This window comes from Onychomys torridus, chromosome 5 (assembly GCF_903995425.1).
Source record: "Onychomys torridus chromosome 5, mOncTor1.1, whole genome shotgun sequence".
In the NCBI taxonomy this organism is placed as follows: domain Eukaryota; kingdom Metazoa; phylum Chordata; class Mammalia; order Rodentia; family Cricetidae; genus Onychomys; species Onychomys torridus.
Window position 1 is genome coordinate 132,800,750 of NC_050447.1, and position 14,081 is coordinate 132,814,830.

Genomic DNA, 14,081 nt, shown 5'->3' on the forward strand with positions numbered 1-14,081 from the left:
TAGGAGTGGTTAGGTAAAGTGTTAGGAGTCCAACAGTGATGAGTGAAAGTAAAACTGCCTTTTTTCTTTGGCCCCGTAGCTGTCCAAGCTGTCTAGGCTTTCCCGTTTTCTGGCAAGGTTGGGGAAATGTAGCTAGGTAACCTGCATTGTAGAAACCCTTTAGTTCTGAGTTTATTGTTAAAGGTAGATCTAAAACTTATATAAGACAAAGGGAAAGGTTAAGCTTACTTAGTACATCCGCCAGGCCTCAGATAGTCTGGATTCTTAAGTCTGTCTTTGAAAGTCTAGGAGAGTATCTCAGGTAAGATACTTTTGTCTGGAGAAGGTCGTGGCCGGATGTTGCTAATGACGATAATTACAGAAAAACCTGAAATTAGGGATCTTAGCTGTTTATTGTTAACACAGCTGGAGAAAGTTATACAAATACTTTAATTGTATAGGGGGGGATTTTTTTTTTTTTTTTTTTTTTTTTTTAGTTTTCAGGTGAGAGGTGCTCACCCTGTGCCTCTGAATCTTCTAGAATAGTTGCTAATTAAAAAACAGTCTGTCAGAGCTCACCAGTCCAAGCTGTTATGCCTAAGTACAGGCTGCTCACCATATGTCTGTTTTCTGATTAGTTCAGTGTTCTGGATTTTACAGGAAGCTGTGTTTCCAGTCTGTAGGACTAGGAGAGCCATGGGGAGGAGCCGTCACTCAGGCACCACAGAAATGTTAGCGTCATAGTACTGGCTTTTAGTTTAAAATAGGCAGAAAATAAATTGGAGTAGGATGTCCAAATAATGGGATAAGGAAATTTCACGTGGACAGTTAACAAGTTGTCTGTGTGTTGTAGCCATTTTGCAGTCTTGTTCAGATCCATGGCCATAACAGGGCTCGGCAGAGAGACAAACTGGGTCACATCCTTGAGGAGTTTGCTACCTTGCAAGATGAGGTAAGTGTCAAGTATCTTTTTCTAAAACTCAACAAGTCATAGATTACAAGAGTAGCATGCATCTGTGAAAGAGTATATACTTGAAGTCACTGATCTTGGGGGTGTGAGACAGGAGGATCATGAGTTCAAGGCCATCCTGGGTTACTTGGGGATATTTTGAAAAGCAATTCTTAATGGTTTGAGGATTAATTTTTCACTATGATATGCCTGTTTTTCACATAAAATTTAACAGCTGTATACTCCAGTAGAAAAGTGTACATGAAGAAATGAAAAAATACAATTTATACACGTCTTTTTTTGGCGGGGGGGGGGGGGGGGGGGGGGGCGGGCAGGGCGGGGATGCAGTTGGGTTTAAGACAGGTTTCTCTTGACTGTCCTGGAACTTGCTCTGTAGACTAGGTTGGCCTGGAAGTCCTGAGATTAAAGGCATGTGCTAACATCGCCCAGCCAGTTTATAGGCATCTTGTTTGTTTGTTTGTTTGTTTGTTTGTTTTGCCAGATGGGGTTTCTCTGTGTTGTTTTGGTACCTATCCTGGATCTCCCGCTGTAGACCAGGCTGGCCCCTGCCTCCCGAGTGCTGGGATTAAAGGCATGCGCCACCACCACCTGGCCATAGGCATCTTAAACTATGTCTTTGGTCATCAGAATAAATTGTGGCATGTGTAGAAAACTGTGGTTTCCTGGCAGGTTTACTCCACAATGGAATGGTTTAGAGCTGACTCGTGGGCAACAGTGGTTCCCATTACTAATACCACAAGGCCTGAAATCACAACTTGAGGCTTGTTTGTTTTGAGACAGGGCCTCATTGTTTTTTCAGGCTTATTTTTAGCCATTGGACTCTCATGATCCTCCTGCCTTGGTCTCTGGGAATAGGCTGATGGTACTACAGGTTTACAAGCCTATACCACCACTTTGTCAGGATAGAATAGCTTCTGAAAATGGATATTTACTTTGAGGAATAATTGGGGGTAAATGTTAATGATTGAAGAATAAGAACTTTGCAAACCTAACCAGAAGTGCATTTGAAAGCAGAACTCTTTGTTGTGAGATTTATATTTTCTGCTCAGATTTTCAAGTTCTCTTGTTATCTAAATAATTTACCATAATGTAACAAATTAATTTGACAGGCAGAGAAGGTTGATGCAGCACTTCACACTATGTTGTTGAAACAGGAGCCGCAGAGACAACATCTGGCCTGTTTAGGAACCTGGGTTCTTTACCATAACCTTCGAATTATGATCCAGTATCTGCTCAGTGGCTTTGAGCTGGAGCTGTACAGCATGCATGAGTACTACTACATCTACTGGTGAGGACGGTGGCCGCTAGAAGTGATGGCAGAGCCGAGGTCTGAGCATGCATCTGTAAAGAGTGAAGTTTGGGGGGCTCTGTATGTTAGGCATGCAGCTTCCAGGAGCTGGTGCTTTCCTCCACCTTGTTGAGGCGGAGTCCCTGTGCTAGCTGGCCTGCAAGCTCCAGGTTCTTCTCCTATCTCACTGTAAGAATGACAGGCTTACTGACCCGTCCTGCAGGCCAGGTTATTAGGTCGGACCAGAGGAGGCACCACCTGAAAGACCAATGGGGGCGAGAGAGAAAGGAGACCAGGCGCATAAAGAAAGATAGAGTCAGTCTGAGTCACATCAAGTCTCATTTATTGCAAAGTGAAGCAAGCTTATATACTGGTGGATATGAGGGGAAGGGAGGGAGATGGAAAAAATTGTTAGAAAAGGGTTCAGGATGAGGTCTCTTTGGTCCAGTGCTTGAGCAACCAATCAATTAGAAAAAGGTTAGGGAGAGGTCTCTTTGGTCCAATGCTTGAACAACTGATCAATCAAACATACTCCAGGAAGTTAATCTAAAAGTACATTTTGTGGTTTTTCTGGGAATGATTGTTTTGCAAGTCAATGGGTGCAGTTATGCCAGATCATCCAAGCAAGAAAAGTCAAGGCGCAGCCATCCCATTTTTGGTTCCCAACAGCTTACAGATGTGTGGGACTGCATTTAACTTTTTTTTTTTAACATAGGCTCTGTGAATTGAAGTCGGGCTGTCCTTTTTGACAGTCTCTTTGACCAGCTGAGCCATCTCCCTGGCCCCTGAGATATTTTTTCCTTCAGTGCATTTGTACTGTCCTTGTGTGTGTCATAGTAGACTATTTTGAGAATCAGAGCTAGGCCAAAGTGTCTATCTTTAGTGTGGTAACATTGTACAAATGTTCCCTCTGTTTTCATATATCTGTGAAAAGTACTAATAAAAGTGGGTGGGATGATTCAGCATCTTCTGTTTGCACCTGTGGAGAAACAGGAGCACAGTTTGCTGTGACTTCTGCAGCAACAGTCCATGGTGTGGGCGCACTCAATGGAAGGAGCTTTCTTGGGGGTGTCATGGCTGCACTCCCATTTGAGCATAATCCACGAGGAGTCATCTGTAGAGTAGCTCTTCCCCTTCACTGGAAAGAAAGAAAAAACTCCTAGGAAGAGGCTGTTTGAGGCCATCTTGGCCATGGAAAAGCTGTAGAAAACAATGAAGTCAGCACACTAATCATTCTAAACTATCTTCATCTGTCAAGAGATGGAGGCAATTTTAAACAGTTTCCTGTTCATCAAATGCTTAAGTTTGCTGTGCTACACTTCAGTGTATCTGCTTTTTAAATTCACAGTTAAATATCATGTAACTTAACCACTGCCCTGGGAAGGGCAAGATTTCCTTTCCCCACATTTGGCTATGTTAGGAACAGCTGAAGTTCTGATAGGTCCTTCTGGGCTGTGTGAGCTGAATGTAAGAATTGACTGTAGCCAACCCCACATGGCTTTTGCTGTAATTCTACCTACAGAAACTCCAATGGGCTGCTTTTTAAGTTCTGCACAGTTCCTTGGCTTTGGAATTACAGATTAAACGCCTAAATTTTTGCAGAAAAATCTTGTTTTGCTTATAAATGTAATTCCTAAGGCTTACAGGCTTTTATAAAATCAGCAGCAGAAACAAATGATGAATACGGATATCTAATCTCTTGTCTAAAGTCAGTCCTGAGTTTAGTAAATCTGCAGAGGGAGCTAGTCATTTCCATTTCTAGTACTTCCTAGGCAGTATTGCTGCTGGCCCAGAGAGGGCAATTTGAGGACCAGTGTTACAGAATGTCAGCATTCTGGCTCTCCTTAAATATAATTGTAGCTGTTGATAAAGTTCTCTCTTTTTTTTTTTTTTAAACTGAACTGTAGACCACATACTTTTACAGTAAGAAATGTACAATTACTTGCTTACAGCAGTTGCAAAAATTAAGAATGGGTTAGAAACACCCCTCAGCCAACCAGAGACTGTAAGGCTACAGCAAAAGGCAATGTTGGATCAGTATCTCTTACTCGATAAAGCTCTTACTAACAATGAGAAATGCCCTAGTGTCTGAAAGGAAGTCTCATGTCATCCTTTCCCTTCCCCATCTGTCCTCAAATGATGTATAGTTAAATATCACCTGTTATCTCACTGTGCAACTTTGCAGTAGACATTGCAGACCCTCTAACTGTACTCTGCACTGTGGGGATTCATTTGTATTTTGTATAGTGATACTTTGTGCTAAATGTTTCTTTAAATGAAGTGTCAGCAGCTGCCTCTCCTGTTGTTATCTACTCTTTCATGAGATGAGTGGATCCCTCACCTGTAGGAACCATAATACTTTACCTTCAAAATGTAATACCTGTATAATTCCAAATGCACCTTTTCATAAGTTTCTGTTGGCTGAAAATGTTCTGTTTTGGACAAGATGGCTTAGCAGGTAAAAGCCACATCCATTCAAGCCTGATGACCTAAGTGCCATCCATGGAACCCACATGAAAGGTAAAAGGAGAGAACTGACTTCACAGAGCTGTCCCCTAGTCTCCAGACACGCCACCGTCTGTCACCCACACACGTGCACATCATCCTCATAAATGAGGACATTAAATGCTCTGGTTTATATGTGCTTTAGTATTGTAGTCTGTCTGGCATCTTTCAGTGCAGTTTTGGGAATAGGCATCCTCAAATAGGTATCCTAAGAGATCATAAACATCTTATGGATCTGGTTTTTATTCATTATATGAGTAGTCCTTAATTTTCTGTATTGTTGGTTATACTGGAAACAGTGCGTGCCATCTCCTAGATTTGAACTGCTTTTCTAGCTTAGATGCCTTGTTAGGTTAAACATGAAAAAAGTTTTAGTAGAATATCCTATTTTATATTGTTTATTGGATAAATTTAAATAAACCTAGATGTTTTTAAGTTTTAGAGTGAGTTTTACATAATGCCAGTAATTTTTGACACTTTCTGAATTTTTTTATTTGCTTTGCAAAGAAAATATTTAATTAATAGACTGGGCTGAATTGTGTCCTGATAGTGAAAAGAATTTAAGGGTATTCTAATTTGCATGTATGTAGATAATTATCCAGAAATTTTTTGAAAGGTTGTAAAATGTGGAAAGGAAAAGATCACTTTCAATACTCATTTCTTGTAAGCTCTACACTTAGCAAACCGCCAAAAAATAAAATAAACTTGTGTTTTACAAACTTTAAAGCATTACAAAACTTGCCCACATGGGGCTGGAGGTATATTCAAGCGGGCTTGTGTTAGTCTCTGAGGCTGTGGCTTCAGTCTCTCCAATCACAATGAAATAATAATTCTTTCCATTAGTCTTAGTATTAACAGTTGTGTTGGTAAAGCTGTCTTGTTTAGCTAGTAACTGATCTTTGTGATGATTAAGGTACCTCTCTGAATTCCTGTATGCATGGCTGATGTCAACCCTGAGTCGTGCTGATGGCTCTCAGATGGCAGAGGAGAGGATCATGGAGGAGCAGCAGAAAGGCCGTAGCAGCAAAAAAACAAAGAAGAAAAAGAAAGGTGCTGTAGATTGCCTCATTCCTTATTCAGCGAGGGTCTCACTGTTAGACGAGCTGGTCTGAACAACAGCCCTCTTGCCAGTCTGCCCAGTGAGGCTGCAGGTGTGCACCATCACACCTGGCTTTGTGGACTGTTTTTAAATTTGACATAGAGTGAAGGACACCTTACCTTTGACAGACAAGTGGGTGAAGAGCGCCTTGTGAGCTGGAGTAGCTACACACGTCTGTTATGCTTCTCTTTCACCACTGTGCACAAACTAGGAGAGGCAGAGTCTGGGTGTCAGGGATGGGCGAGTTTCAGGTCCTTTCTAGTGCTGTGCACTGGAGGGTCATAGAGCAGGACACAACACACGTTGTACTAGCAGAATAGATTAGAGCAGGCAGGGGTCCACCCTGAGTGTGCTGCTGTGTTGGTGTGGGCAGTGGACAGAGTGTAGAACCCAGGAAGCAGAGGTCAGGGACTGCTATTCTTGCCAACATTCTTTAGTACCAGCTGCTCAGAGAGCACAGTTGTTTAACTTTTCAGCTCAGCTCAGTTGTGTTTGTACATTTTGGTCATAAGATAAAATTTAGAGAAGCAAAGTGAAGTTCACATTCAGTAAGTAAGTGGGGTAGTTTAGGAGAGGGGGAAATAGAAGATTTTTTTCTCTCTGTCTCTCTAAATTACAGTTCGTCCTTTGAGCCGAGAAATCACAATGAGCCAGGCCTATCAGAACATGTGTGCTGGGATGTTCAAAGTAAGTGATCAGATCAAGACTCCTTGCTGTTTAACTGTCATTTCTTTTTCTTTTCTCTTGAGACAGGGTTTCTCTTTGTGGCCCTGACTGTCCTGGAACTCACTCTGTAGACCAGGCTGGCCTTGAACTCACAGAGACCCACCTGGCTCTGCCTCCTGAGTGCATTTAAGATCACCTCTTGCCTTGATTCTCCCAGGTTCTTCTCTCCCCTGTTGTCCCTGTCTGTCTGAGGATTCCCTCCCTCCACTCCAGTTGTATGCACAAGCAGTCGACACCTTGCTTCATGTAGGGTAGTTGTAGCATTCCTAGGAGTGTGACATGTAAGAGTAGGCATTTTTGCAAGGCTGTGAACATTCATTTTTAAATTTTACTGCCAATTCAGGAAAGCTTGAAGGTGAGTCACCCAGAGTGGACTCTGGAAAAGACACTGGCCTGTGATTATGTGGAACTTGTTCCTTCAACATCTTTTACTTAAAGTCTCAAAGCAACTACAGAAGCATGAGATGTGGAAGAGTGGTGTGGGGGGTGTGTGTTCCCAGTGGGACTAGAGAGGTTATTTTTAAATTAATGTATCATTTTCTCCTCTTCTCCCTCCAACTCCTCCCATGTATCCCCTGTCTCTCCTCTTCTCCCTCCAACTCCTCCCATGTATCCCCTGTCTCTCAAAGTCATGGCCTCTTTGTTTTACACACGCACACGTGCAAACACGCTAACACATACACGCACACGCACACACACTGTCTCTGTATATATTCCTAAATAACTACAATCTCCCCAGTCCATATAATGGACTTATGTGTATATGATTTCAGGGCTGACCACTTGGTATTGGATAGACAATCAGAGGCTGGAAATTTTTTGTATAGAGCATGGTGTAAATTTTCTGGATGAGAAGTCTGCTTTACTCTTTCCTGATTTCTGAGATGACAGTTTAAGTATTTAAGTTGCTGCTCCCCACCCACCCCCCCGCCCCGTACTGATGCCCATGTTTACTTTCTCATTGTTTTCTCCTTCTCTTCTCCTTAGACGATGGTGGCATTTGACATGGATGGCAAAGTACGCAAGCCCAAGTTTGAGCTTGACAGTGAACAAGTTCGGTATGAGCACAGGTTTGCTCCGTTCAACAGCGTGATGACACCACCTCCAGTGCACTACCTGCAGTTCAAGGTGAGCTTGCTGGGTGAGGTCAGAGCGAGGTCTAGCTGTATACCACAATAGAGAGGTTGTGTTTGTACCAACCCATCTGTTGCACCAGTGGGACAGGTTCTAAAATAACCACAGTCTTAAATGATATAGAAAGTATTTGGCCTTGTTGGACGTGTTAATCACATGACCAGTTTCTGTTTAAGTCATTAGGATCATTGAGATATGGTGTATGCAGGTTAAGAACTGCATGTTACATGGGTTCAGACTGAGTCTGTATGGCTGGGTAGTCAGTTAAGAACTCCGTAATAACTTCAAAATGTTTATATTAAATATATTATAATAGTCTCCCTTCGATTTAGGAAATGTCTGACCTCAATAAATACAGCCCTCCTCCTCAGTCTCCAGAATTGTATGTGGCAGCTAGTAAGCACTTTCAGCAAGCAAAAATGATCCTTGAAAACATCCCCAACCCAGACCGTGAGGTAAGAGTGGGTTCACTGTACTTCTAGGGGACACGCTTGATAGAAAGCACATCCTGCCACTATGTGGCTGGTAATTATAGTGAGTCAACTGGATAGCCTGTCAAATGGAGCCTGTCTTCTTGTTTTTGCAAGAATTTCAGATAAGTTTGCCAACTTAACCATTTTAAGTCTTTTGCCTTCACCCAGTATGGTCTCACTCTTTAGTCCAGGCTGCTCTCTTAATTCCCAGTAATCCTCTTGCCTCTCCCTCTCTAGTGTTAAGATTATTAGGTCATGATCTACCATACCCGGCTTCCATTATAAATCTTAAATATGAAAACTATGTAGCCAGTTACTATAGAACATTATTCCATACTTGACCATTTGACATAAAAGACTGTTGCATTACAAGACTGATAGACAAGAATAAACTTTGAAAGGGAACATGGTTTAGGGTTTTAGTGATTTAATAATCCCAACTGAGGTGCGTCCTCTCTGTTAGCGCAGGAGTTACTCTTGTCATGTGTTGGTCACTGGGGGAACACTAATACAGCTCAATGCAGGGTGACTTAGTATTATCTATCAGAAACAACCAGTACTGTGTAGCTAGAGTTTTCCTGCCTGGCCCATGGTCAGGACAAATCTTTCTCACCCGCCAGTCCCACAGTTGCTCAGACCCAACCAAGCAAACACACAGAGGCTTATATTGCTTACAAATTGTATGGCCGCAGCTGGCTTCTTGTTACCTAGTTCTTATATCTTAAGTTAACCCATTTCTATTAGTCTATAAGTTGCCACGTGGCTCGTGGCTTACTGGTACCTTATATCTCGCTTGTCATGGTGGAGGTTGGCAGCGTCTTCTGACTCAGCCTTCCACTTCCCAGAATTCTCTTCTCTGCTTATCCCACCTATACTTCTTGCCTGGCTACTGGCCAATCAGTGTTTTATTTATTAGGTAATCACAGCAACACATTTGACATACAGAACAGCCCCCAGCAGTCCTGGGCTCGGAGATGGAGTGTGCTTGCCTGTCTCACAAAGCCTGGGGTCTATCCCTAGCCCTGCAAATCAGTTAGTAGAGGGGACACCACTTTTTAGATATGTGCACATACAGAAGAGTGATGGCTATAGGTGAGTTGTCAGCATAGCAGGTTTTTCATTGCAAACAGTGTAACTGTGATCCAGTCACTCACAAGGCCAAGGAGATTAAGATAGCAAGGCTTAAAACTGTGAGTAGTACACACATTGAAAGTTGACAGAGAAGACTATGTATTATGTGAACAAGTCACTTTTAAAAGAGAATTGTTGATAGCGCCTTAGCCTCTGATAGGAACATTGAATGCCTTGGAGAAGAGCAGGAAGGAGATGTAAAAATTATATTCTAGGTGGATGTGATGGCAGAGGCAGAAGGATCCCTGTGAGTTCAAAGCCAGCTAGGGCTACATAGTGAGACCCTGTCTCAAAAAGAAAAAAATGTATATACTCTAGCTAATAAAAATGGTAATTATAAAAACTTGAGAATGAGGTTCAATAATAGAAGACATTTCATATAGCAGAAATTTTACTCATTTATCTAAAGATGTGTCCAGTATCTACTATTCCCAGAAGAAAACAGCTGTTATGGGTCAGGGAAAGGGTCATATTATGTATTGTACGGAGTATAGAACTTTGAAGAAATGCTGCAGTCACAGGGTAGGAAGGGAACCCTGCTTTTCTTCTGCTTGGTGTTGAGCACTCTGTGCAAACGCTTCTACCACTGCGGTGCATCTCTAGCTTTAAGCACTTTAAATAACCCATTTTAGTAAGTTCTAGAAGGGGGAGCAAGACAATGGGTGTCAAGGATGGACCCTTCCAGACAGGGGACTCAGATTTAGAACAGTGCAGAACAGACCTGTTCCTGGAGTGTTTGAACAGCAGCCAGGGACCCTGTGGCTGGAGTTGGGAGAAACAAGGTAGTATTGGAGTGTGAGCAGAGGATAGATAGATCTGACTTGTGATAAGGGAACGTTCTGGGACTCTGCTGAAAATTGACACGTGCTGCAAAGATGGAAGTCAGGAAGTCGGCAGCAGTAGTCCAGGTGAGAGGTGGTATAGGTAATCAACAGTGATACGTTCTCGTTGGATTTAAAGTCTAGGTTGATTCATGGGTTAGATATGGAATATGACTTGAAAGGTTTTGGCCTGAGCAGCTGAGTGAATTGATTTGCATGGTGGTGGCATGGACCAGTGTAGTTTCGGACATGACAAATTATTATTACCAATTTACTTTTATTTTTTTGTGACAAAGTCTCATCATGTAGCTCATACTGGCCTGGAACTACCTGGGCTTACCTCACATCCATGGCAGGCCTCTTACTCAGTCTCAGAGGCTGAGATTATAGGTCTGAACTTCTGTGTCTGCCTGTCCTTTTGTATTTCCAGATAGTGGTCAATAACGCCGCAGAGGGAACTTGAGGGTTACTTAAGAGAAATCTAGCAATTGTTATTATTATGATTCATGTATTTCAATGAAACTGCTTAGACTGTTAGTTGTCAGAAATAAAATTAATGCTCTAAGAACACTCACTACTTGCCAGGAGTATTTCTAAAGCTTTAAATACAGCCAGGTACTAGAAGTGTAGAGCTAGGCCGTGCTGTTCAGTGTCTGCAACCACAGTTGTATGTGCAGCTTGAAATGTACATTAACCTGGTCCTCAAAGCAGTTTTTATGGGGTGGGCCAAATCTTCACCTTCATTTCTATGAGGATGACCGTGAGCAACTCACTGATGAGAGAAGGTTGGTATCAGTGATGAAGCTGGGGTTGTTGCTCCATGTTCTGAACAGGAGCTTGTTCTCTGGAGCATGCAGTGACTGGACCTCATGATTGGTGGATGGGGGGAGGTGTGTTTAAAGAAGTGCAGTGTTACCAGGCGGTGGTGGCGCATGCCTTTAATCCCAGCACTCAGAAGCAAGGCAGGTGGATCTCTGTGAGTTCAAGGCCAGCCTGGTCTACAAAGCGAGTTCCAGGAAAGGCACAAAGCTACACAGAGAAACCCTGTCTCAAAAAAACCAAAAATAAATAAAATGAATGAATAAATAAATAAGCAGTGCAGTGTTTGGAGTGCCTGCAGCACAGGTCAACACCTCCCAGCTCCTGTTCTTGCTGTGATGCTGAGTGTCTTGTTGTAGGTCAGTAGAATCCTAAAGGTCGCCAAGCCCAACTTTGTGGTCATGAAGCTTTTAGCAGGAGGACACAAAAAAGAGTCAAAGGTAAGTCCAAAGTTTCCTGTGCACTATTATAGAAAAGGTTCCACTATTGTGGAAGAGTCATCCGAGAATCCGAGAAGAGGTGAGGCCGGGAAGTGAAGCTCCCTCACAGTTTTTCTCCCAAACATTCTGAGACTTAGAACTTATACTTGTCTTTTCTCCTGCTCCCATATGATCATTGTCTAAGTTAGGGCAGTAAGAAAGTACACACACACACACACACACACACACACGCACATGCACACACACACCCACCATGGCAACATGCTCTCGCTCTCATACAAGATAAATGGAATAAATTTTTTTGGGTTTTGTTTTGTTTTCAAGACAGGGTTTCTCTGTGTAGTTTTGGAGCCTGTCCTGGATCTCGATCTGTAGCCCAGGCTGGCCTCAAACTCACATAGATACTCCTGCCTCTGCCTCTGCCTCTGCCTCTGCCTCTGCCTCTGCCTCCCGAGTGCTGAGATTTAAAGGGGTGTGCCACTACCTCCTGGATGGAATAAAATTTTAAAGAAAACATGTAAAACAGATATTTTGGGGAGAAGTACAAGGTATCTTAATGTCACCTGCTTTAGGAAAGTAGATGGTTCAGTAGTTAGCTGTATGTATAGGTATGCATGCTTATAAGAGGTGGCCTTTTCACTTAGCAAGCCCCAAGGTGGAGCTGCCTCCACCTTCCCAGCACTAGACTTTTAGGTGTGTGCTGTCATACCCAGCTTAACATAGGTGCTGAAAATGAAACCTCAGGTCCGCATACCTGCACAGCAAACACTGTACCAACTGAGCCATTTCTCCAGCCCTAAACTGTTTTTAAACACTGGTAAGATGTAGTGTTAATATGGAAGATCTACCTTGTCACAGGTCAGCTTCTGATGCAACCTTGTGGCAATTGCCTGGTATGTGTGGCTTTGCTTCTTCACTTGTTACCCTAAAGTTGAACTGTATTGTCATCTTGATGGGGCTGAGTGCCTTGTCTCGAAGTAAATGCATCTTCCTTTAACTTTCTCTGAAGATAAACAGATGGCCGGGATGTTTTCTAATGACCTTCATGAAAGAGGAAGGCTTCCTTACTTCTTTTCCCGTTTGACTTTTCCCATTAGGCCACTCTCTCTTGTACAGCCCTATTGCTAAGACACGTGACAAAGTGTGAAGTGGCCACTGTACATTACCCGAGCACTCGCTGATGTATTCATTGGCTTTCTGGCTTTCTTCATAGGTTCCTCCCGAATTTGATTTCTCTGTTCACAAATACTTTCCTGTTGTGAAACTTGTGTGAAAGAGACTGCAAAGATGGACCATGTTCGCTCTAGGTGACACATCATTCTGCCACATACAGTGACGTAAAGTGGATTTCTTGGATGACAGCCTGTTATAAGGAAGAGTTTTCAGTTTAACACCCTTACCTAGCGGGGATGAAAACTGCTGTTTTAAAGTGGTGTATTATATTCCATGGGTGTAACTGGGTTGGAATGCATTAGTGAATGTTACGTGGTTTTATTACAGACTTCATTGTAAAACATTTTTTTAATGATTGAGTGATACAGTGTTTGTAAAGGTTAATAAATTTCTTGACAAAAAAAAATGCAGTGGTCTGAGCATCGCCATCGAGCAGTGCCAGAATTATCCAAGCTGGCTGTGGCACGGTAAGCCTAATCCCAGCACCTAGGCAGAGGCCCCAGGACCAGGCTTCTTCAGTTACCTTCAGCTGTGTACTATGTTTGAGGCCAGCCTATCTTAAAACACCAAACAACCCCAAAAACTGATCAAAAGAAGTTTCAAAACATGAGTTTATTAAGCATTTAGATTCTGGTGAAATTTGAAATGGATTTTGAGGGGAGACAATCTCTAAAGTACATGAGGATTGTCTGTGTTGTGACACACATTAGTAAGGATCTGCAATCATGCAGTTTGAGAACCATGTCACACTGCCGTGTCTACTGCTGGTCACAGCAGGTGAAGTATACACACTGCTAAGCTTTGGGTCTGTTTGAACGAGGTACACACCTTTGTTCCAGTTGATTGAATCCTTGAAGTGGATTGAGATGCATGCAGGGCTTGTTCTCAGTCTACCAGCCAGAGCCCCATCCTTGTTTTGCTGCCCGTACCTTTGCACTGGTGTGTGTTACGACAACTGTCTAGGCCTATGGAGTTTCCCTTTTGGCCTATGGAGTTTCCCTTTTGTCCTCTGTAGGGGCAGTGTTTTTAGCACAGTGAGCTACCCAGAAGTTTAACCTGGTTTTGTGGGTTGGCCTAAGACCATTGGCAGTTCATTTGGTTTATGGTAAAAATGATCCTGAGAGTTCAGTGTCCTAACTCTAATCTGCCACTTTCAGTGGTGCTGAGGGTGCAACCCAGGGCCTCACACATACTAGGCAGATCCTCTCAGGGAGCTGTGCCCCAACCCTTGTCAGGACACCTTCCTTGTATCAAAACATTTATTTCCTAGTAAAGAATACTTTGAAACATGCCTGAGTGAACTTGCTTGCAATGCTAGTGAAGACAGAGGTAAAGATTTGCTGACTTCCTCATTAGCACTGAGGTGGTCTGGCTCAACTGTTAAACACAGACATTAGGCAGCCTGGAATTTTAGAACCCAGAGGCCAGAGTGTTCTCACCTGTTTTACTTGTTGAAAGAAAAGCAGCATAGCTTGTCAGCAATGTCCACACTTTAAACCAGAACCAAAGCTAAGACAGGAAAT

The 14,081-nt window shown here is 42.8% G+C and overlaps 1 protein-coding gene across 3 annotated transcripts in view; it reads left to right on the forward strand.

Annotated features, from left to right (window-relative positions):
- The window catches only part of Naa35 (N-alpha-acetyltransferase 35, NatC auxiliary subunit), a 61,075-nt gene extending 48,104 nt beyond the window's left edge, over positions 1 to 12,971 (forward strand). Inside the window, exons 16-23 of one of the 3 annotated variants that reach the window (XM_036186995.1) lie at positions 833 to 931; positions 2,059 to 2,237; positions 5,656 to 5,792; positions 6,461 to 6,528; positions 7,555 to 7,695; positions 8,034 to 8,156; positions 11,305 to 11,385; positions 12,599 to 12,964. In XM_036186995.1, the coding sequence (XP_036042888.1) occupies positions 833 to 931; positions 2,059 to 2,237; positions 5,656 to 5,792; positions 6,461 to 6,528; positions 7,555 to 7,695; positions 8,034 to 8,156; positions 11,305 to 11,385; positions 12,599 to 12,658 (888 nt within the window). In that variant the 3' untranslated portion in view covers positions 12,659 to 12,964. Of the gene's footprint in view, positions 1 to 832; positions 932 to 2,058; positions 2,238 to 5,655; positions 5,793 to 6,460; positions 6,529 to 7,554; positions 7,696 to 8,033; positions 8,157 to 11,304; positions 11,386 to 12,598 lie in introns of all 3 variants that reach the window. The other 2 variants (XM_036186994.1, XM_036186996.1) reach the window with 2 other exon arrangements.
- The last annotated feature ends 1,110 nt before the right edge of the window (positions 12,972 to 14,081 follow it).